The following is a 23,547-nucleotide window of genomic DNA, read 5'->3' as shown; positions in this document are numbered from 1 at the left end:
ACAGAAATAATTCAAGCACTTTTTTTTTTTTTTTTGTAGTTAGGATTAGCACTTTTGTGAATCCTGACACAAAACTGTTTTCCCCATCCCTGAGATTGGTTGAGCACCCCTTGGAGATCCTTAGGCCAATTACTACTTTGAAATACACTTGAGACTGAAGCAATGAAAAGCCTTTAAGTATCGAAAAATTAGTAAAAACCAACACTATTACTGAACTACTGCTGGAATTGAACCACAGGCAAGGGTTTCTATTCATCTGACAAAACACTGAGGACAGGTCAGGATTCTCCACCATCGAAAGTAACATTTTATCCACTAAAAGTGAAGAGCAGAGAACTAAGGCATTGCAATGGAATTTTTTGTACCTCATACAGGTATGGAAGTAGCTGAAGTCTGTTTTCCAGCACAACTGCTATGTTAACTTCAATCCAGAAGATGGAACTGATCAGCAAATTTTTGCATTAGAAATTACCAACACTAACTAGTAATCAAGATAATAAATACAACCAAAAGCATTCCCCTAACATACTCAGCAGGGAAAGCATTTCTGTTTCAATGTTTCAAAAAAACCCCAACAAATTTTAACAACACGGGGAGCCAACTTTCAGGCACTAGCATTCAAAAGAACAGTAAAAAATAAGGGAGATGAACTTCATAAAAGTCCAAATCGTAAGAAAATGGTAGAAGCAAAATCATTACAGGCAAGTTTTGTCCTCTGCTAAGAGACTGACACAGGCCACTAACCATTCGAGTGGTTCACTAATGGATTCTAACTGGAATCTGAAATGTGGAAAATATGCTTAGATTCCTCTAAAAGCCCATGCCTTCAGATGTAGGATTTTGCACAGGACACAGTTTTTAATGCTTTTGCTTTCATCCTGTTGTTATCCAAAAAACCCAACAGTTTTTACATTTTTTAAAAAACTTTAAGTATGCAACATCTTTGGATCACTAAAACATACATGTATCAACAGCTGGTTTTTATCATACAACCGAAATTTTAGGAACCAAAGTTTAAAGCTGAAATTTGAGAACAGAATATTAAGAGAAGCTAAAATTTGAGAAACTAGAAAGAATGTAAGAGAAGGTGAAGTTTAAGAGAGGATACAAACAATCCACCATCAAGTGCCACCTCCACCATTTCTTTCTAGAAAGAAAAGGAGCTTCTGCAAGCCTGTTTTTGGTAAACAGCCACACAAGAAACTGCAGACCTTCTTTCAACCTGGCCATCAATTTCCACATAAGCATTAAAAAGAAGAAAATTTACAGCATTCAAAAACTGGCCAAGCTTTATTCCGTAAGTGACATATGGTACAACCCTAATTCACAGAAACAAGTAAAAGGAGCTTGTGACTCCATGTGCAATCTTCACCTAAAATGCCGAATGTGCTTCCACAGAGCATGAATGCAATTGTGCCAGAGAGAAGTTACAACTTGTATCTCTTCAGGCATCCTCAACACATCCCTTTGAATGTAAAATCTCCCTCACAGAAGCATTGTCAATGAACACATTTCATACATTTTTTAAAACTACTTTTAAATGAATTGGTTTTCAATGTAAGTGGAAAGGAGTTATTAAAGATCTCAGGAAATAATCCATAGTGAAGAAACACAGAATTTCTCAGGAGGCACAGCACAGAGAATGAATTTTAGTGTGGTAAAGACAAGCATCTAAGCCCTGTTCTTCTGCCACTAGCAACAATGAATTAATTATACATACAAATAATGCATTTTTGAGGAGAGGGAGGGTAAAAAATTATGATTAAGGCAGTCTTACACCATCTGTTCCTATTATTGGTACAGTAAGTCTGGACAAAGAATGCCTGGTATTAACAGCTTGACAGGATTTGCAGATTATGCCCACTAACAAGCACCACATAAAGGTAGAGATAAATTATGCAGGATTGACATAATGTTTTAACATTTTCTAGATAATGTTATTAAAAGGTGCTGTAGGATACAGAGGATCCAACACAAACATTCAGTCTTTAACCACAGGTCACAAAAGCCAAAGAAAAAAGTCTTTTATTTGCCTATTTGAAAGAAAACAAGACTATAAGGAGAAGGTAAGCAGCAAATCTCTTTGTAACAATGTCATTGTCTCTCTGTATCAAGCAAAGATCACCAGAGAAAGGGCAAATTTAAATCAACTTAAAAGTGACATAAATTATACCGTACATTCACACTTTGCAAATTAAGAGAAAAAAACTGCAAAAACCCCTGCAATCTTCAAATCTGTTGTGTGTTCAGTCTTGCCCAATGTTTCCAAATACTGGGAGCACTGATGGGAGTAAAACTCACTAATAATGAAGGAGCATGCTCCTTTGGGCTTGGCATATGCAGAATACTGTAATGCAAGAGTTCTTGCAAACAAAAGAAAGTTTAGAGCCTTCAAACTACAAAAAAAGGAAGCAAAATTATCCATGAAACTCTTCCAAAGCTCAGGCAAGTCTCTTCAGGGTCAGTAGGAATTCTCATTTCACATGTCTGCCCAAAAGAAGTGCAACAACTGGTGGCTATAAAATTAATTCCAGCCAGTTATCACCATGAAAACACTTGCTGTATTCTGATTATATTATATATAATATTATATATAATATTGCCGACTGTGCTGTATTCAAATTCATGAAACAGGACAGAAAACATCTTTGCAATGTGAGTACAGAAACTCACACAATGCCTAATGAAAACTCAAAGCCAGTCACATCCACTGCACATCTGCCATGAAAACTCCTAAAGATAACAAAAGTTCTGCATCCAAGCTTGCAAAAATGTTTATTTAGATACCCCCTTACACAGAGGTATAGCATCTCCAAATCTATACCACTAGAAGACTGATCAAAAAGAGTATGGCATGAAAATTTACACTGATGAAAACTTTGATGAGAACTATGAAACATGTAGCTCAGGTCTCAGAAATAATTCACAGTACACTTAACGCTGGAAGGAAAAATATACTTGCTTGATACATCTGCATATACACTTTTTTACACATAAAAAGTAAATTTTATAAATTACATGTAAAGCTTGAAAGGGTTATGAAGGTAAAATTTAAATGTATCACTGCCAGGTGGGAGGGAATCACCACTGAGGATGCTGTACAGTACAGAGTACTGTGCCAGCCTACTGCTTGAGGAATGCTATGGGATCTAAACAAGAGCTACAGATATGGAAGTTTTTCTTTATCTACTTTTCAAATGTTTAGGTTGTTGAGGCCTCAGATAAGTCACTGTATCTACATCCAACAACCCTTACTGTTCCTTTTGTTCCCAAAGCAATTAAAAAGAGGGATAAAGTTTACAGAAGAAAACAACAATAACTAAAATATTTTCTCATACACATCTCTAATCTAAACAATGCAATTGCCATAAATTTTATACTCTTCTGAATGAGAAAGTAAATCAAACATTCTTGTCCCCCAGAAGCACTAAAGCACCATCATAGCATGGCAATGCATCCAACAAAAACTATGACAGTCTGTCCAACTCCTCACCTACTGCACTAATAATGAAAGCATGGGGTTACACTACAAATAAACCTCTAAAATTCAAAAATTATGAATAAATACAAATTGAAAGAATTTATTTTTTCTTCAAGTAAAGCATTTGCTTAAATAACATCAAAAAGGAAAAAACAGTAGTCCTACTAAGGTTTGTATTTTAGATTTTTACATTTATTTTCCTTCTATTTTCTCAAAGCTGACAAATACTGAAAAACAGAGCAGGTTCTTAAAAAAGACATCCTAAAAAAGTTATCATTCGGATAATTACGTTTTCAGTCAAATAACACACAGTAAAATGTATTTACTCATTCCCAGTGACAAGGATCCAGCTATTCCCAATGTATTCCTACAAAATGCTGCATTTAGGCAGCTCCTTTTAATTGACACAACAATCAGGAGTTGCTGTTTTTAAAATGTGGTGATCTCTGAAATGGATACAAATGGCACCACGAACTTCATGGCAAGTACAGCTTCAGGTCAGAAACATTTTATCTTACACCCCAAGGCTGCCATTCAGGGCACATTAATAGATGACACAAAAGTGAGCTCCTGACAGTGATTCCTAAAGGACACAGTGCCCTTGGGAAAGCAAAAATTGCCACATGAGACTAAGGAGGCACAAAGTTTTCTGCAATCAGAATATCCTCAGTAGAAGAATAAAGGAAAGGGAAGAAGAATAGTGCTTGATTGAAAAAAGACAGGAAACAAAATTACAGGGTTTAATGCTAAGATTCATCCAACAATTGGAGGGAGACTAACCAGAGAAAAGAAGGGTGGAATCTAGACTTCACACAACAGTACTGGAACCCGTATGAATGGATTTAAACGCAAAAAAAAAAAGAGAATATTAAAATTCCAGAGATAAACTCTCAAGAAAACCCCAAAACCAATCCCCCCAAACACCAGGCTTTTAAATAGCTTGGAAAAGATGTGGATTGATTAATCTACTTTGAAATTAGCACTCAACACAATGACAAAAGGGGAAAAAAATTGATCTGTTTGAACTGATATGAAGTTGTTCTATTTAATAAGGAGACCTATTTCTTAAAATAAGTTCCCATAGTTACCATAAGCTGTGTTTCATAGGTTTGATGTTGACCTAAAGCACCTTCTTTTAAGTCTTTCATATAGGATTTTTTCAAAAGATTTGAAATACATGAGCTTCTAGCCTAAGCTCTACAGTGACTTTATAATAAAATTATGTTTTGTTACATGCTTAAATCAGAGTTTCTAGAGCTCAGATTCATCTCAGTTTTCATCCCTATATTGTCAAAACACATGAAATATTGTTTTTTTCAAACATAAAACCACTTACTCCCAGAAAATAATTTCTGCGCTAAAGAGAGAGCATAGACTCCTGACCCCTTCCCCCCTCCTTGATTCTTTCAGCTAGTATCACAGTAAAAACCCCAAGCACTGAAGAGAGGAAGACAGGATACGAGTCCCAAACATGCACCACACATCACACTCACGTCAAGTTAACCTGCTGCTCGCTCTTCAAGCACCTACACTGGCAAGGGTCCTTCCTGTAATGAGCTAGCAGTTAATTTCTTACCTAAATAAATACAGTGGTAATGATCAACCAGAAATTACCTGCATTTTTCCTGTTTTGTCTAGGTCTGACCAAATGTAATCAGCTTACAATTACACTAAGTAGCTTGCTTAGCATTCTATTTATAAAACTGATTAGATGCTGCTAAGCGGAGCAGGCAATGTTTTAACACTTTATTTTGACGTTGAAAGCAGTGGCTAGGAGAAAGGGAGCAAGAATGGCAGAGCACAAAAAACCATTCAGAAAACTGTAGAAAGATAATTATATGGGACCAATTCTGTTGCTTTATATGCATTTTAAAATTGTGTTATTTGGTTAAATAGCACATATTTCGAATTTTGGAATTTTACTCTTAGATATTTAGATTACTCAAGTAGGTCTGAACAAGTGAATATTCAGCAATACTGACTGCTGTTGATTCTTCCTGGAGAGAAAATATGGAATTGCCCTGACCTGGGAAAGAGAAAATCCAGGCTGCAGGAAAATTACAGACCATTGCTGAGGCCCTGGCCTGAGGTTAAAACAATTGAACAGGATGTGAAAAACTAAAGGGACATGACATGAGAAATTGCCAAATGTGACAGACAACATAATAAGATACTGACAGAAGACACAGATAGGACCATGAGGGATGACTGGATTTTACAAGTGTTTAAAGGGGAATTAGATAAGAAACAGCCAAATTTCACAGAAAACTGAAGGGGGATCTTTAAGGTATTGGAGACCTTTTGGGAGATAGAACCTGCAACATCAGCACTCCTTCAATAACTGGACTTGTAACACCACAGAAGCCTAAGATTCTTGACATAATAACTAAGAACCAGTAGTGAAAAAATAATCAGGGGTGAATAGCTCTTTTGGGAAGAGACTTAGATTAAAAAAAAACTATTCAAATAGAAAGAGCTACAAGAATGGCAAGGAGGGTGAACAGAGATAAGCTAAGGAAAATGTGGCCAGTGCTGTCTGGCACAGTCCCAACCTCGATCACCACATCCTCATCAGAACTGTGAGGACCACTTGTTCTGATCTTACCACATGTATCAAACTTGCTTCCAAAATCAAGGAGGCAAGGAGAGCGCCAGGGTGCTTCCCCTGGCTAACAGCAGGACTCCTGCCTGGACAGATCAAGTAACCTGGTTATTGCCATGTCAGTCAACATCCACATCCACCCACCCTCCCTAACAGGCTTTCAGACACTGTCTTTGACAAACTGCTTCAATTCAACTCCTCATTTCCTAATTTATATAATGAATGTAATACTGGTTTTCTTATCTCCTTTTATTAGGTTATTTTTGGCACTGATGGAAACAAAAATCAAGGAAGTCAACAGTTATTTAAGGGCTTAATATTTTTCTCTTGCTACTTCATCTTTTAGGTTAACCCGAAGCTTACGAGTTCAAAGTTCTGAATTTTCATACGTACTGCTGTAAATTGAACTCTGATTCCAATAATTAATGCCCTGCTTTTACAAGTAAGAGAATGGCAGGAGATTAATACCTTTCATACAGAGTAAAAGGTACTTATAGGATTGAATACTGATAGAACTGAAAGGAAAATAGAGGAAAATTCAGTTCCTAACCTGACAGGTACATAGGGGAAAAAAAAAAAGGAATTCATAAACCAGGGCAAGGGATTAAAAGAAACAGTTTATCTCTGCTTATTAACAACAGCCCTTATTCTAATTCTTTGCGGAGAATAATAAACATGACGTGGTCTAAACAACGTTGTGATAATTTTCCAAACACATGTACTCTTTGTTCATCACTAAGACATTCAATAAATCTACTACAAATTTGCAACATCCTGTCAAAAACTATTGTTTCTTTAGAAGATGAAAATAAAAGGGATAATATTATATATTTGGGGGGGTTCATTACAAAAGGCTAATATTGTATGCTAATTTCTATTCATAACAAGTGTTTTATTTACCTTTTTGTTTTCTTGTAGTTTTCCAGCTGTAATGTCTGCACACATTTGTACCTTTCCAATTCACACTGCTCACACAGTTCCTCAAGACACAACAGATGATTCTCCATTTCCTCAAAGTTTGCCTCTAGCTGGGCTGTAAGAAAGACTTTCATGAATATCAAACTGCATCGACAGACAGACAACTCAACTGAACAGAAACAGGATTTCATAAAGGTAAATAATTAACATGGTGATAATTACACACACACAAATAGCTCCAGAAGATAAACAAATCTCAGCCCAAATCCCACAGTGAAGAGTGGCAGCAGAACCACATTAAAGGGAGACCCATCTGAGGTTCCCTTGTAGCAAGGTGCTAAACCATTCTGCTTGTCCCAGCATCGTGGTGACACAGGCTCCTGGCCCGTTTTTGAGGAAGAGAAGCATTCAGGACTCATACTTTTCCTTCTTGAGCAGACTGCCAGTTTAGCACTTCCTACACAGAACCAATCCAAGGAATAAAGCTGTGCTGGCCAAAGCCAGGTCAAATCTTCATTTATTCAAATGAAACAAAAATAAAGCATACAGGGGGAATTTTCACATGATGCCATGGTAATATAAAGAACATATATTTATGTCTCTGAAGACAGACCCTTTACTGATGGCTAAATATAGATTTACACACACATGTAAATTTTACAATTAACTCCTATTTTACATACACATCTCTTAATCTTGTCTTTAAACATAATTGCTCAGTCTCAACCTCAAACAGATCTTGTCTATGACGTGTCCTGAGAAAACTGATCTCATCTCATAGCTCACGTGGCTTTGAGTAGATATTTGGACTAGACAATTCCTGAGGTCCCTCCTCATCTGAATTAACCCATGTGAACCTTGTATCAAAGGATCACTTTCCCTGACAGTGATTAATGCTAAATTTCATGTCTCTCCTCAGTATCTCACAGTGGAAAATCTATTTTCCCAAACCCTAACCAGCTGGTCACTTTGGGATGAAGCTGTGTGAACTACAGGAATATTTTCTTTTTGCCAGGCCTTCTCCTATACCAGAGGGAAGGTAAATTGCAAGAATAATCACATTTTTACAAACAAATAGCAGCCAGAGTTAATGTGTTTCAGACGCTCAAAAAAAGGAAACAGGAAGCTGAAGGCATCAGTCAAATCCTCCATTCTGGCTTGGCCATTCTACTTGAAGCCTATCTTGGACCATAAATAATTTCAACTTCCTTAGCCATTGCTTCATTATAAATAACCATCCTTGTGGTTCCCCTAAAAAAGCAAAAGTTAAGACTTCATAACCAAATTTCCTAGGATGCATATTCCTATGTTTGGCTTCACTTAACGCCATTTTTTTAGCCCCTAACAAAGAAGATCCACAGGAAAGGGAAATATGAATCATATAATCGGTAAAGTTTCCCTAAATTATTTTTCTGTACACAGATCACTGAGGGGAAGTGGGAGTGATTAGCAAAAAACAAACAAAAAAAAAGAAAGGCAGTTGACAACTAATGCAGAAACAAGTTTGAGGGGGAAAAAATGTTTTCAGTTCAACATATTGTGATGTGGAACATTCATTGCTTACCACATACTCAATTTTCTCTCACAAAATCCAGATGTATTCAAAGCGTAATATCATGATTACAATTATGACTGGTAGGCCCTTTTTCTTTAAGAAATAGACTTCTCTGAGTGCATTAAAACCCAAATACCTTTATTGTGCTAACTTGCATTTCAGAATAATTGCTCCCTTATTAATCTGCAAAATTCTCAAACACAGCAGGACTGAAAATAATTTACTAAGGTACCTATCAACCACTGTTTTTTCCACTTAAAAACGTCTACCACCTGCTTTGCTGTATTTGCTGTTGAAATCATATTAAAATACAACAACAAAGGACAAGAAAATAAAGAGAATGAAGAAAAGTGAATTTTAGAGAGCAACTGATTCCTAGCACTTGCATTTGAGCAGCCTCTAGTGGGAACTGCAGAAAACACTGTGCTCCTGAAGAAGAGGAATGGACACCAGAGATGTCTCCAGAAGGCAACAGTCCTGCTTTACTGCAACAGAGGTTTCAGAAGTTTTTTTCCTTTCTGAAGTGAAAGAAAAATTGCTTTTCACAAAAAAAATTGAAGACAAGCTCCATTGCAGCAGCACCAACTGCTGAGAATTAACAACTCTATTACCCAAAAGAGAATATATGCACTGTGCATACAAAGGCAGTGCCAAACAAAGCTATAGATTTAATTAATTTGAAAATTAGGCTGTAAAAAATGCATCCCCTCTAAATCTTTTTCAGATTTTAAAAAACATATTTACCTTTAGATTAAGACTTTTCATTTATAGCAATATGCCACACTTGACAGAAATAGTATTTTTTTAATTAGATAGCTGAAAAAAAACCCAACTTGTTCTTTGGGTCACATCACTCCAATTATAATAGTTTGGGCTGTATTTCTTACATTACCACAAGCATAACAACATTATTTGAAACTTTAATTCTTACTTTTAATTCTTTTGAAGTATGTTTAAAGTTTGGTCAGGTGACATTACATTGCACTATCTTCTATCAGCATATACTGTTTTTCATGGTTTACTAGCTATCAGGTATTAAAATATTTATCTACAGCTCAACAACCACAGAATTTTTTTATCCAGAAAACACTTTCTTCCTAAAGTGTACCTAATTTAAATTTACCACATAACTTTTCTAACTGAAACCTATGTTTTCCGTAGTTCTGTAAGAGTACAAAATTTGTTAGAATAGCTAAATCACAGCTGTATGTCAGAAAATAGGTTTCCACTAACTTTAGATGTAGCTTTCCTTCACTGTCTCAGCCATTCAAACAACAGAAACCATGCAGGAGTATTAAAGACATTTCTACAAAGCTCATTTATTTTCTGACTAAAAGGGAAAAAGTAAAAAGGATGGAAGGAATTATATCAAAGATGGTCCCTATACCTCTAGGCCACACAGGGGCAGAGATTACTAAAAGCTTAAAATGAGCAGTGGAAGACATACATGAACAGGAAGAGCTCAGTTCAGCTGCAACAACAACCAAAAAAAAAAAAGAAAAAAAAAAAAAAGGAAAAACTTCATATAATTACAGTTCTACTAGGGCTCAATTTTTACCTGTATTCACGGAAAGGATCTTAAACCCAGCTAGTATTATACCACTTACATGAAGTTAAAGCAGCTTCTTTGCTGAAATTACATAGTAAGTACACTAGGATCCTTTTCCTCCAAGTTTACAGCACCAAACTATGCCTTTTATACACATATATATATTTATATCTATATCTATCTATCTATCTATATATATATATATATATATACACACCTAAAACAACAAACAACCTCTGCTAAAGCGTTGTGTCCTGGAGTCTATGGAGAAAAATTCCCTGTTGAACACAGCTGTCTTTACACAATATTATTCAAATTCCCTGGTTTTACATAAATCTTCCCAACATTTTCCCTGCTTTTCTCAGTAAAAAATAAATGCAAATTCTGAAAAAATTAGATGAATTTTGCACAGCTAGAGAATGGCAACTTTCATATTTGATACACAATCTGAAATAAAAAAAGACTGACCTTTTACTCAAGATATAAACAAGGATATTTCTCCTAAGCAGCGCAAAATGTTCTGTTTCCCCAATGAATTTTCACACCCATCTAGCCCTCACTCAAAAAAACCCCAAACCTCAAGACTAAGAGGCAAAGGCTTTTAACTCAGTGACTACATGCCCAGCCTTTTTTCTTCCCACTCCCACTAGGAAAACATTTTAAACTTATGTAGGAACCTATACACAAGATCACCTATATACAAGACCACCTATACACAAGATCAGTCTTTCTGAAACCAGTATCAAACTGATCTTAAAAAAAAAAAAAAAAGGAAGGGAGAAAAACTGGATTTGGATCAATGTTTGTGTGTCTTGATTTACTGAAACCAAAACTAATGTTTGAGCAAAATGCCACTGCTCAAACATGAAAGCACACTTCACACTAACTATGCTGATATCAGTGAGCATATATTTTCTACAACATCTCAACAAAAAATTGGATTAAGTGATAATTCCAATTCTGCATTTTGAAAGGGCAATAACTGTCCTTTTCACTTTTACATGAGAGTAACTTTTTTCTTCAAAATTCTCAGTAGCTGCTACATAATACATTGCATAAGACATTGCATAAATTTATTTAATGAAGAGACACATTTTCTACTTCAAGTGAGGGATGACTGATAATGTGAATACCTAAGCTAAAGAGCTTCATAAAATTGCTAATGAAAAGGTGTCTTGTAATACATAGCAAAAGCTCAAAAATCTGTACATGAGTCATACCAATTTTAAGTAGGTCACTAAAAAGTTTCATTTCCATTATCTGAAATTTCTTTTACTGAAAGCAGCCAGGGTCCCCTACTACTTTCAAAATGGAAGCATTAATAGATTTATTAGAAGCATATCATGTCAGAAAAACCAACTATTTTGTTGAAATGATGAAGGTTAGCCAAATTACATAAGTGCATATGGTGCATAACCCAGCACTTTGTGATTCCATTTTCACTTTTTTTTACAGAATATTTTATTCATATTCAAAATTTACAGTCAGAGTAATAGTCATTTCTTGAAAAGTTCAATAGTTTATATTTATATGAAGCAGTTAGTTAAGAGTTATAAAAACTAAAAGCAATGAGCTGAATATTGCAGTAAATTTCTGTTAAAGCACCTTCAGAAGGTTAGATGTTGAATTTGGTACAAATTACATCTATCTCTTCAAATAGATTCCATAAAAATTATTAGAAGAAAAAATAAAACCCAAAACACAGTTGTTAGGAGAAACTAATAAGAAATTTTTGATAAATTACTTAAAATCTGACAAAAGGTAAAGCTAGAAGGTTTGGTTCAAATCTCAGAACCCTGGTAGTACACATCAAAATTCATTACCTTCCCTGAGCAGGCTGCTGAATGCTTCCTTAAATCCTACTTTTGCAATATCAAAAAATATCTAGAGACATACCTATCCAATAAATTCTACAATTGGAATGAGATTAATTCTAGTTCATAAAATTGTATTAAGAATCAGAAAGTAGTTCAAATTCATCAGGATTTTACAGCATTTGCAGCATTATGAACTATAAAGGCAATTTCATTAGCTTTCTATCACATTGTTTATCTTTGGGCTACCAGTGGACTGCATGGTAATATTAAACCCAGTATTTTAATAAATCATTATTTGAACTTTTACTTCCTTAGAAATTTTTTTTTGCAAACAGCCAATATTAAATGGTTAGCACAGATGATAAAGCCTTATTAAACAAGGTGGTATAAGAAAATTGTAATAAAAGTAGAACGCATTCCCTGGTTCAGGAATAAATAACAAAAAGTTATTACCAGCCTACCTAGGAATAAAAGCTGATTTGTGCATGACCACTGACCATAGCAGAATGAGAAATTAGCCCCTGAAGACAGAAAAGAACCCTCCTTTTCTTCACATCGCACATAAATCCAGCCCACCCCACAAAAAACCAGAGCTGCAATCACATGAGGAATTTCTGCATACTTCCCAGCTGCGGTAAGAAAGAGAAGTGCAGGCACAGTCCCTTGGGAACTTAGCTACCTAAAACCTATGAGCAAACACAAGTTTTTCAAAGCTTTAATTTGATGCACCCTGTATAGATTTTCATGGAAGCATCAAGAGACATACTATGGACAGATTGGGCTGCTGCTTGTCAAACGCTGCCTGCCCATTTCAAGGCTCAGCAATAGTAGAGGTTTTCAGAGACCAAGAGTCCAACATTTTTTCCTAATTTAATTTTCAACAGTGGATCAACAGTTTTGTATGAGAGGTTCCAGAAATAGTCCACCAAAGCATTTATCTTTTCATCTTTTAAGTAAAATGAACAGGTTAATCTTTGGTAAAGTTTTAAAAATTGCAACCCACCTAACAAACATGAGGTGTTTGGTAATAGGCAGCATAAATATTCACCTATAGAAAAGCTCAGTATCACCTCAGAATATCTTAACCCTGTACATTAATTCAAACTATGGAAGTTACCTTTGGAACCAACAATTATTCAAAACCAAAGGTTTCTGCCTTCAAAGTGTCGCTAGCCAGGTAAATTCTCCCCCGCATCCCACCCCAAATGGTAAGTTTAAACATTATTATGTAAAGTTACACAGAATCCAAAAGAAGCAGCTATATACATTAGCAGTTATACTATCAAAAAATCTTAATAATTTAATAAGACTGTGAGAATAGCATTTTTCACCTGTTCAAATATTTGTCGATTTTTTTTTTTTTTTTTAAATAACAACACATACAAAACTTCAACTGCTGGCAGAGGACAATTTTCTAAAAAAATCCAGTTTGTTTAAGAACTACAGTTTTACCACAGAAAGCAAAATTAAATTTTATAATCACAACATTCACAACAGCTGAACTTCAGTCTAATCCTCTGTACTGATCTGAATGTTTGTTATGTCTATAAGAACTTACCTAGGCTTGCCGTGAGGCATTCCAGATCTGCTAAGAACCCTGGTATTTGCTGAAGCTGATCCTGCAGTTCCACCAGACTGCTCCTTTTCTTCTCCCAGTGTGCAGAAAGCATCACAACTTCACTGTCGACCAGCTGCAACAAACAGGTCTTTAACTGCAAACTTCTGTACCTGTTTATGAGCATCTTGACTAATTTTTTATAATTAATACATTTGGAAGCATAAGGTCAGCACAACAACCCTAGAGCACTGCCACTTGTGTACTCCTCAAGTAAATAAACAACATGCTCAAAAAAACCCCCTTTAGTATGGAATATTTATTTCAAAATGCACTGAACAAAAATACAACAAAAAGTTATTTCTCAATACCCTAATCAATGCAGGAAGTATTTTATGGATGTTATTAACTGTAAGCAAGATGTACCTGAAATTTTGGCAGCAGTGTGGCACTGGTGCACAATAACAACATTGCAGTGCTGCAATTTTGGGCATATTTTTATCAATAGTTAAATGTTGCCAGTCATACCAATTTCATCTTAACAATAAAAATAAAAATTCTGCAGATGCAAAGTAGTCTAGAAAATAAAGTAAAAGGAATGACATTTTTAAAAAAGTTGCCTTTATAACATTACTGCTCTTCTGCTTTTGTGATAAACTGCAGTAGTGCAAAGTGTTTATGAACACATTTCTACATTACTACAATTCCTGTTGTTTCATTCTTCTTAACTTTTATTATATACTAAGCTAAGAAAAGGATAGAGTGCTTTAAAATTGCACTTAAATTTTCTACGAAAAACACCAGGATCAAGAGATCTTAGATAACAAATGTTTCCATTATATATAATTGAGATGATTCAATTATTGTTTCCCTGCTCTTAATTCCATTACCCATTCTTCCTCTTGCACACAAACTACAGCCTGTGGCTGTATCTGCATTCTGAATTCCTCAATTTCTATAGTCTTTATAGGCAGAAACTGAAAAAGTCTGAGCAATGGACAAAGGAGCTCTCAAATGTACAATTCTACCCACTTTATATAAATTCTTTTAAATGAACAACTTCTATCTTTTGCAAATTCCTCCAGCTACCTATCACTGTTAAGAAAACATTCTGTTTCACCAGACAAGTTTTGAAAACTTATTCCAAAGCCCAGTGAGAAATGGAACACTTTAAAACACCAAACAGTCTTACTTAAATAAAGCCAGGTCTATTTCTGACACTGGGATATGGTATTTATATCCATTCAACAGTAAAACAAACAAAAAAAAACCAAAACAAGACACCATGAGATGGGGACAAACACCACAGACATTTCAGCCCTGAGATAACCGAATGCAGCTGAAATGATAATCATCTAAAAGGACAACTTTGTACATGGAATGGGTAGTTAACATCTACCACTTAACATGGTAAAACTGTAAGCTGCAATTAAAGCCTGAAATTTTCACTTTAATCACCATTTATAAGTAAGACAGCACAAGTAAGCAGAAATAGGATACTGGACAAGTGGACCTTTAGGTCTTCTACAGTACAGTCAATTGTCTGTGCTTACAGAGCTTTTATTTCCCCCTTTTTATAAAAAAAAAGTAACAAACAAAACTCCACAAGCAATACATACACTGGGTTGTGTACAAAGTAAATATCTGAATTTAATGGAAAATTTAAGTCTTTTTGGAAGTTTTTCATTCTCATTTTTCCAAGCAGCCATGTGAGATTAGGTTGTATGAGTTTAATATATATGAAACCTCACATTGTTTTCAAAATTACAATTTTTAAAGCAAACTATAGCAAGTATTATAAAATTGTGACCACATCATTTATGAGATTTTCTAGGAAAAAAAGAACATTACAAGCAGTAAAACATGCCAAACTGGCAAGGAGAACTCCATCTCCCATGCCTGAAGGTTTCCACTAGAATGCAGGGAAAAGCAGGACCATACCATTAGGCAAGAGAAAGAAGAACATAAGAGACTTTCTTTCTTACTGTAAATACACAGTGAGTGATTTATCCATTATAAAAAGACACAGAGAAGTCTCTAAGTGAAGAGGAGAGCCAGGAAGGATGCACTCAGTCAAAGTGAAGGTTTCAGCCAGGACAGAGAGCCCCACAGCTCAGTCCTGCTCTGCATTGTGGCCACTCAGATTACACTGTCTCTGTCTGCCCCTTAAACATGGGCTTGAAACTGAAAGTCTGCTGCTTTGAAACTCCTTACTGCTGCTGAGTAATGCATTGGTAAAAGTTGCTGGAAGTTTCCTTTCCCTTAATTCCTTTCCCTTAATACAGATAAACCACACAGCTTGCTTCCAGGGTAGGAACAGTGAATGAAATTAGGAGAAAGCACAAACACTTCCCAAGTCTTTTCTGCTGGGGAGGCCAATCTTGCTGTCTCTTCTCCACTAGGAGTGGGCAGCAGTGTCAGTGCCACAGCCCTGCCCTGACAGAAACCACTAAGGTGCCTCAACCCCAAATACATTCTGTACTCTCCCAGACACCCCCAGCAGTACATCATCATCTTTGCAACTGTTTACATTGCATCAAGTTTTTCCTTATTTCATGTTTGCATGACATTGTTGTTTACATTACCGTGAGAGTGAACAAAGCCATGTGGATGTTTACCCAGGGGCCAAGGTTAACCTTGTGGGTGGGTACTAAAAATTTTAGTTTAAAATTATTTACACATTTTAAAATATTTAATGCATGGCATTGTTATTTTTCCTTACCTCTCCAGCTTTTGCACAATCTTTGGCACCTTTATGAAGGGCAGCCCAAGCATCTTCATATCTGAAGAGAAGACAAATTACTATTCTTACCACACTCTCCTTACAAAGGAATTCATGGATGTCACAGTGCTTATATTTACAGGTACTACCAGAAATTACAGCTTAAAAAGCTGTGTAATTCTTTCCAGTACTTACTGTTCTGCCAAGACAAATATACAGTGAGAAATTATGTCTTTTAAAGAAAAAGTAATTCATGTTTTTTAACCTGCTAATTGACATTAAAAGCTAAGTGCACCCAACAATACTTACAAGACAACTCACCACCTTAAACATCACTTGGAACTCAACTTAACTAAGAAAATTTTTTAAATTAACAAGATTGTAATCATACATGTACCCCTTCCAATTAAAAAAAAAAAAGACAGAAGGAAATTGTATCAAATATGTCTAAGTTATGAAACCACTAGGACTCGGTGCTGGCCTCCTTCACCCCTCTGCATTAGGATATGGACTAAAGTAATCTTTTAAATGCAACTTTTCCTCCAGAACTCAGTTTCATTAACATGACAACACTTTAGGACTGGGCACGCTTTAAACACATTTATCATTTGGTAACCACTCCCAGATTACTAACTGCAGAACAACCAAAAACCTAGTAGCAACACTTTGATTTTCCTCTCTAATTTCTTTTTTAAGAAATTAGATTTTTTAAATCCAACGTAGGAAGCAAACACTAATAAAGAAAAAGTCATACCTGCTTAGTAATTCCAGTCCAGCAGAAAACTCTGGCAAACACTGAACAGTTCTATAAAACAAATTGAAAATGTACAAAATTGTTAAAGAAAAGAAGGCTGTTATAAGAAACGCATGCACACACATCTGACAGATATGCTGAGCACAGAAATTTTCCTCCTGCTCCTACTTTCGCAAATATTTTGCCAGTTTTGGTTTAAAATGCATTACATGGTGTATCTTACAAGAATATTCCAAAGGTAGGATTGCTTTTTTCCCTTGTTATTTTATGATAATCTATTCGTACGTCTTTTCAACCGTGTCCATTAAAAACAAGTTTTATTGGATAATTTCTAAGTACACAAAGTTAATAAATATAAGGACGAACGTAATTTTAACCTAAAAAGGGCAAAGAAATATTCTGGAAAAAAAGACTACTACACAAGTTCATGTCCCTCAATACTGATATTCCACTTATAATATATTCTATGCTGAAAATACTAAGCTAAGGAACCTTTGCCAGTTTAATGCTCTAATGATCTCCTATTCAATGCACACACTTCCATTAATAACAGCTTGAACTATAAAGACATCTTATTATAAGTTATAGAAAATTAACAATACAGTACTTCTAATGATGTGAAGATCTTGATATCATCCAAAATTTGTCTCTTGAAAGATCACCTAAATCGAATATTTTCCACTATCATTCAAACAATTTGAATGGGGGCGAAAAAAAAACCCTACCATAAACGAAACCTCCCGGTCTTTAAGGCAAGGGAAAAGTGACAGAATCAGTGAGGTGGAAAGGGACCTCAGGAAGTTCCTATTGCAATCCCCTGTTAAAACCAGCTATGAGATCAAAGCAGCTTTCTCAGGAAGCTTTTCTCAGCTTTTCCTGTCTGATCATCTCTTGTTTCAACTTATGTCTATCACCTTTTGAGTTCCAACCACACACCAGTTTCCTCAATAACCACTTCACCTATAATGGCAAGCTGCTGCTAGGTCTCCCAGAAGTCACCTATTCTCCACACTGAACAACTGCTCATCTCAGCCTTTCCTCATGCACTGAGAGTTCCTGCCCCAACCATTTTGGTGGCCATCCACTAAATTGCTCCAGAATATTAACACCTTTCTCAAACTGGGGACCACACTGGACAGGGTAGTTAGTGGTCTAAGGTGTGCTGAATTCAGGGGACAATCACCTTCCTCAATCCCACTGTCTCGGTATTGTTTGCAGCCCCATTAGCTGTTAGACTTCCCTGATGCAAGGCATGTCCCTGGCTCACAATCAGCCTGCTATCTGCCAAGAACTCCAGGTTCTTTCTAGTAAAGTTACTTCCCAGATAGTCTGTCAGCCCCAGTCTGCATTGCTGCAGGGGATACTTTCTTCCCAGGGAAACATGGAATTTGAACCTCTTGATTTTCATGAAACACCTCTTGGCACATATGGTCCTATGGGCTTTTATGGATTGAGCATCTTCAATCACTGCTGGTCAGTCTCCTCAACCCCCTTCACTAAGCACAAGGAACTGAAACCAAAAAGGCATTAAATAACTCAACAACCTACACTTGCTGTAATTTGCCCCATTCATCACCAATCCCATGCTTTCTTTCTGCCTTTTATTACCAGTGCAGGGCTAGTCACTCTTCTTGTCCTTGACATCTCTTGTAAACGTCAGTTCCAGGTGAGCTCTGGCTAGTCCAGCATGCCAAAGAGATCATAAAGAGGCATCAAGAAGTTATCCTTGACACCCTCCCAAGGCACTTCTTGATTGCATACTGATGGGCTCTCCTTTCAGAAGCTGGAAGCTAAAGGCCCCCACAAGAATCGGGGGTTTAATGATACAGAGGATTCCCCAAACTGTTTGTAGAAAACACCATTCTATCCCTGGTCAGAGGGACAGTGACAAACTCCCATTGCAACACCACCACCCTTACTGGCCTCTCTTGGCTCCCATCCACATGCCCTCAGCCATCCTTAAAATCAAGCTAAGCTTGTCCCTGAACTTTATCAGCAAAGCAGAAGCCACCCCAGCATTCCCCAGCATTCCCCTGTTTCTGATGCTTCAATTGGCTCACACACTGCTTTTCTCAAAAAAGCAATGGATATATTACAGTACTCCAGAAGAACCAAAGCACTATGGACTGGAAACACACAGAGAAGGCAGTTGCCTAAAACAGTTTTATTCAGACCTTCACCCATTCTTAGATTAGCCTCCATGCCTTGTCCATACAACTGGTCTTCTGTTAAAAAAACATCATATCTAAAACATCAGGATTCAAAACTTAGGACAAGTTTATTTCAGATGCTTTATTTTTAGCACTTGGCTTGTTTTTAAACTAATTTGTGTCTACATAGTATGTTTTAATAAAAACATGCTTTACACTAAAGCATATCTGATTTTAAGAAGTAACTCTCACGGATGTCATATACAGACAACAAGTAGTCTTCCTCTGCAGCTTACACAGGTTGAAAAAAATGAGAAGAGAACTAAAATGAAGAGGACTAAAAAAAACCCAAATCAATGAAAGAAAAAAAAACCAAATGAATACAATTATCAAACTTCTTGAAACAGAAAACTGAAGTAATTCATTACACACATATCTTCCACAATAAAAAGGCTCCTATTTCTGTTTTTACTCTAAAAAAAAAACAAACCTGAGTTACAATTTTAGGACATGAGCTTCACAGAGATTGCAAACAATTACATTTCAGTGTACTGCAACCTGAATCTTCTATGAAGTACTACAATAACAATGCATATTCATTTAATTTAAATAGTAATTTACAAACTGATTGACAGCCATTAGAAATTATTTAGGCCTATCAATGAAGGCTGTATTAATCAAAGCATTTGCTTTCATTAAGCGTCTCTGTTGTCAAAATAGTATTTTGTAAAATTATATGCAAATGTTCTAGCAATTGGCTGATATATATGAGCCAATTCAAATTTTTCCTTAACAAGAATATCTTACATTAACGCTATATATTAAGACATTCAGAAATACCTTTGTCTACTTTTCTTTGCATCTCTTGATTTGTCACCCAAAGTCTTCAACCTACAAATCAAAACACAAATCCATCAGACATTTACAACACCAAAACCAGAGAATTAATTGCTTGAGCACATAATGCCTTAATTCTAGTCTATTATAGTTAGTTTTGTTTCAGCTTGTTTCACAAATAAATCAAATTTCCCTTAGAGACCCTTGTATGAATTTATTTCCACTGACACTGCTGCTAAATCTTGAGATTTTTTGCAGAAGTGCATCAGGCAATTCAGTATGAAAAGTTTAATGGGAGTTGTGTATACAAGTCATCCACCTCTTGATACAATTTCCTTAGCAGGCAGAAACTAAAGCCCTGCATAGAAATAACCAATACAGCCCTGAGGAATACGATTTACAGGAAGGCTCTCATGGCAAGGAAAAGCATGATGATCACATATACACATGTGCCCACCTGCCATAAGTCTGCCAACACAAAACCAGCAGAAGCACAACTTTTCTTCTGCCAGCTTTCAGAACCTCCAGCAGCACCACCACAGTGTACTGGTAGTGAGCATATCTGAGGCTTCTTTCACACACAGTCCATTTCAAACTGACTGGTATCTTGCTCCTCAAAACCAAAAAAAAAAAACAAACCACCCTCCCCCCAACTCTTTCCACTCTTTATCAGTCACAATATATATATATATATGTTAGTCAAGCTGAAACAGTACAGTGAGAACCAAACCTGCTGATCACCCAGGCAATGGCTGTCCTCAATTTCTAGGCCCTTTGTGGTCACAAAGAACTTTCATTGCTCAGGACAGTAAGAAATAAATGACAGAGACATAAGCAAGATGGAAATGAACAACGAGAGCCAAAGATCTCCTCCACACATGACTGAGAGCTCTGTAATCCTGAGTGACCCAGGGACTGAGAAACAACCTAATATACAGACAGATTATTCAGGCTGCTTTGAGGAGTAGTCAAATCACTCCCCCAGTGTTGATCACTGTTTTCTAGGAACTCAAAGAAACATCAAAGCTCTACAGCACACCAGGTGGTTTACAGTTTGAGAAAAGACATGCTAAGGCAGGTCTCCACTCCCTCTCAGAGAGCTGTTTATAACAGCCAAGCCAAGTAGCAACAACCACAGAACACTGAGGAAGAACCCACTGCTGAAGGAAGCTGTGCAATTTGCCCTTCTCCACTGTGTCCATTTTGGTAGTTTCTCCTCTGTCTGCAAAAGCTTGCTAACAGGTGAATGGGTCCAAATTTAGATACCTTGCTCAGAGGACATGCAGAATTAGACAGCAGACAGAACTGAGCATGGAAGGAAGCCACAGAAAGGGCTAATAACTCTAAACTACTCTCTTTAAACCACACAACCCAGATTTAATCTTTTTCAGTAATACATACATGTTCTCGTACTCCTCAGGAAGTGATATTATTTTCTTAGAAGGCCTGGAAAACCTTCCCCCTTGCAATTTCATGAAATTCAACTTGTTCTACTCTGCAAGTACTTATGTGTAGTTAACAAGTTGGCCAAAACTTGACACCAAAAATACTCTGAGTTTTGAGAATTAAACAATTTGAAGCTAAAGTCTCAACATCACAAAATGACTTCTTTTACCACTTTGGTGAGGTGCAGAACAGAGTAATTCAGAACACCAAGAAATTAGGTTGCATGGTCTAGGAAGGGAGAGGGGGCAAACCAGGTCAACTTGTGTTCTGGCTGTATGGGGACACTAAAGAAAAAAAAAATAAGATGCCTTCCACAGCCTCTGCCACTATGGTTCTGAGATACAGCCTCCCAATGGTAAAAAAAAAAAAAAAAAAAAAAAAAAAAAAAAAAAAAGATTACACCACAGATGAATATAATACCACTTAAAGACAGGACACTGGAACAAGGGCACATTAATGGAGCTGCCAAAACACAAAGATGGACATTATGAAATCAGGGACTGTTCTCAGAAGAAAATAGGGTAACACCAGGAAGAAAGCAAAATACATGGAAATATACTGACTCCACTGCAGCAAATATGGACAACACAAATACAGAACCACAGAGTTAAATGACCATCAGATCTGGCATGTTATGACCTTTCTGTTGTTCTCTTTCACCATGTGAAAAACAACCTTTTCAAAAGAGCCTTACACTGTACTGAGATTTGCTTCTTCTGAGAAGCAAAAGAGAAACACAGAGATGAAGCAATGCTTTTGTCTGTATTTTTAAGGCAGTTTAATATTCAGTTGTTGTTTGGTAAGATGAGACAGATAACATGTAAGCAATTTATCTGATTGACTAGCAGCCTCTTCTGTCAGTTTCTCTTGACCATCATACACCGGTTACAAGTAAATAATGATAAACTGCTTATTTTAAGTTTCTGGTGTACACAAACATTCCTCACTATATATATAAATACTTGCCATAGGGGTATTATAAGGCAGCCTTAACGCTGCCAAAGACCACACAGTTTTTAAAAGCAATTGATTACAACACAAGACTCCCCTGTGGCTCATCATGAGCCATCAGCTCTGCAGCACAGGCACGACCTTGTCCTCCGGCCACTCGCTGGCTTCCCGTGACACTCACTTGGGCCACCTGCTTGTACTAAAAACAGCATCGACACGGGGCCTACCCAAATAAACCTTGTGAGACAATGCAGGAAGAATATCTTTCTACTTTCTAGTGCAAGCGTGGGGCTGTTCCATCCGCTTATCCTGCGCTCCTTTTCCCCAAGTGACAGTAACTCATCTTCCAAGGAAAAGCGAGCTTCTGCACGCACCAAACGGCGCCCAGAAATGCTCTTTAAGGGATTACGCTGATCCATGAAACCTTCAAGGTCGGCAACTTCATAAAAAATTCAAGCGTGTTAACTGACCCCATTCACGTCTTCTCTCACAACAGCGGTCTGTCTGTCTGTCCCTCCCTCTCTCTCTCCTTCCCCTGACCGCAGCTGCTTCCCGGGCACCGCGGCTCCTCCTCCTGCTCCCCAGAGGTGCCCGCGGCCCCGCAGGGCTCGCCAGCCCGCCATCAGCCGCCCAGCGCAGGCGGGAGTCGGGACCCTGGAGCCGCCTTTCCAGCCCGTCCCCGCACCCAGGAGGGCACTCCGGGTGACAGACTGGCCCCGGCAGTGCCGCTCATCTGCGCAATCTCCTCCTCTTCCTCCCTCCCTGTGCCAGTCCACGCCTCCCCGGCCCCCGGTCACCTGCTTTCCCCCCCTGCCCGGCCGGGCTGCGGGACGCGGGCCCCTCTCCCGCTGCCCCCTCCAGCCCCGCGGTGCCGCAGGCGATACCCACCCGGCGGTGAGGTCCTGCTGGACGCTCAGCAGCCGCTCCCGCAGCGTCTCCAGCATCTTCCCGGCCTTTCCCGGCTGCGAAGGCCAGTGCCGGAGGGCGGGGCGCGGGCGGGGCTCGGCTGAGCTCCCGCCCCGGTGCCGCCTCCCCTCAGCCCGGCCCGTCCCTTCCGCCCCGCCCGGCTCCCGGCGCGTCCTGGCGGAGTTGGAAGCGGGGAGATTTGCCTGGGAGAACCCAGCCCCTCGTCCTGCATCCCCTGTGGTGCGAGGGTAGAGCTGCGCTTAAAGCCCGGGCGGCATCAAGGACAGACCTTGGGCAGCGTGCG

The 23,547-nt window shown here is 37.7% G+C and overlaps 1 protein-coding gene across 2 annotated transcripts in view; it reads right to left on the bottom strand.

The window, feature by feature from the left end:
• Positions 1-23,331, bottom strand: part of DTNBP1 (dystrobrevin binding protein 1) — a 63,274-nt gene extending 39,943 nt beyond the window's left edge. The window contains exons 1-6 of one of the 2 annotated variants that reach the window (XM_084209895.1): positions 23,226-23,331; positions 19,944-19,994; positions 16,954-17,004; positions 16,200-16,260; positions 13,481-13,613; positions 6,984-7,116 (exon numbers count right to left, since the gene is read on the bottom strand). In XM_084209895.1, coding sequence (XP_084066021.1) covers positions 6,984-7,116; positions 13,481-13,613; positions 16,200-16,260; positions 16,954-17,004; positions 19,944-19,994; positions 23,226-23,281 — 485 coding nt within the window. In that variant the 5' untranslated portion in view covers positions 23,282-23,331. Of the gene's footprint in view, positions 1-6,983; positions 7,117-13,480; positions 13,614-16,199; positions 16,261-16,953; positions 17,005-19,943; positions 19,995-22,807; positions 22,879-23,225 lie in introns of those variants that run through there. The other variant, XM_084209896.1, reaches the window with a different exon arrangement.
• Between the last annotated feature and the right edge of the window lie 216 nt (positions 23,332-23,547).

Source organism: Fringilla coelebs, assembly GCF_963513975.1.
Source record: "Fringilla coelebs genome assembly, chromosome: 1".
In the NCBI taxonomy this organism is placed as follows: Eukaryota; Metazoa; Chordata; class Aves; order Passeriformes; family Fringillidae; genus Fringilla; species Fringilla coelebs.
The sequence above is the reverse complement of the archived record's forward strand: the minus strand, read 5'-3'. Positions and strand labels throughout refer to the sequence as shown.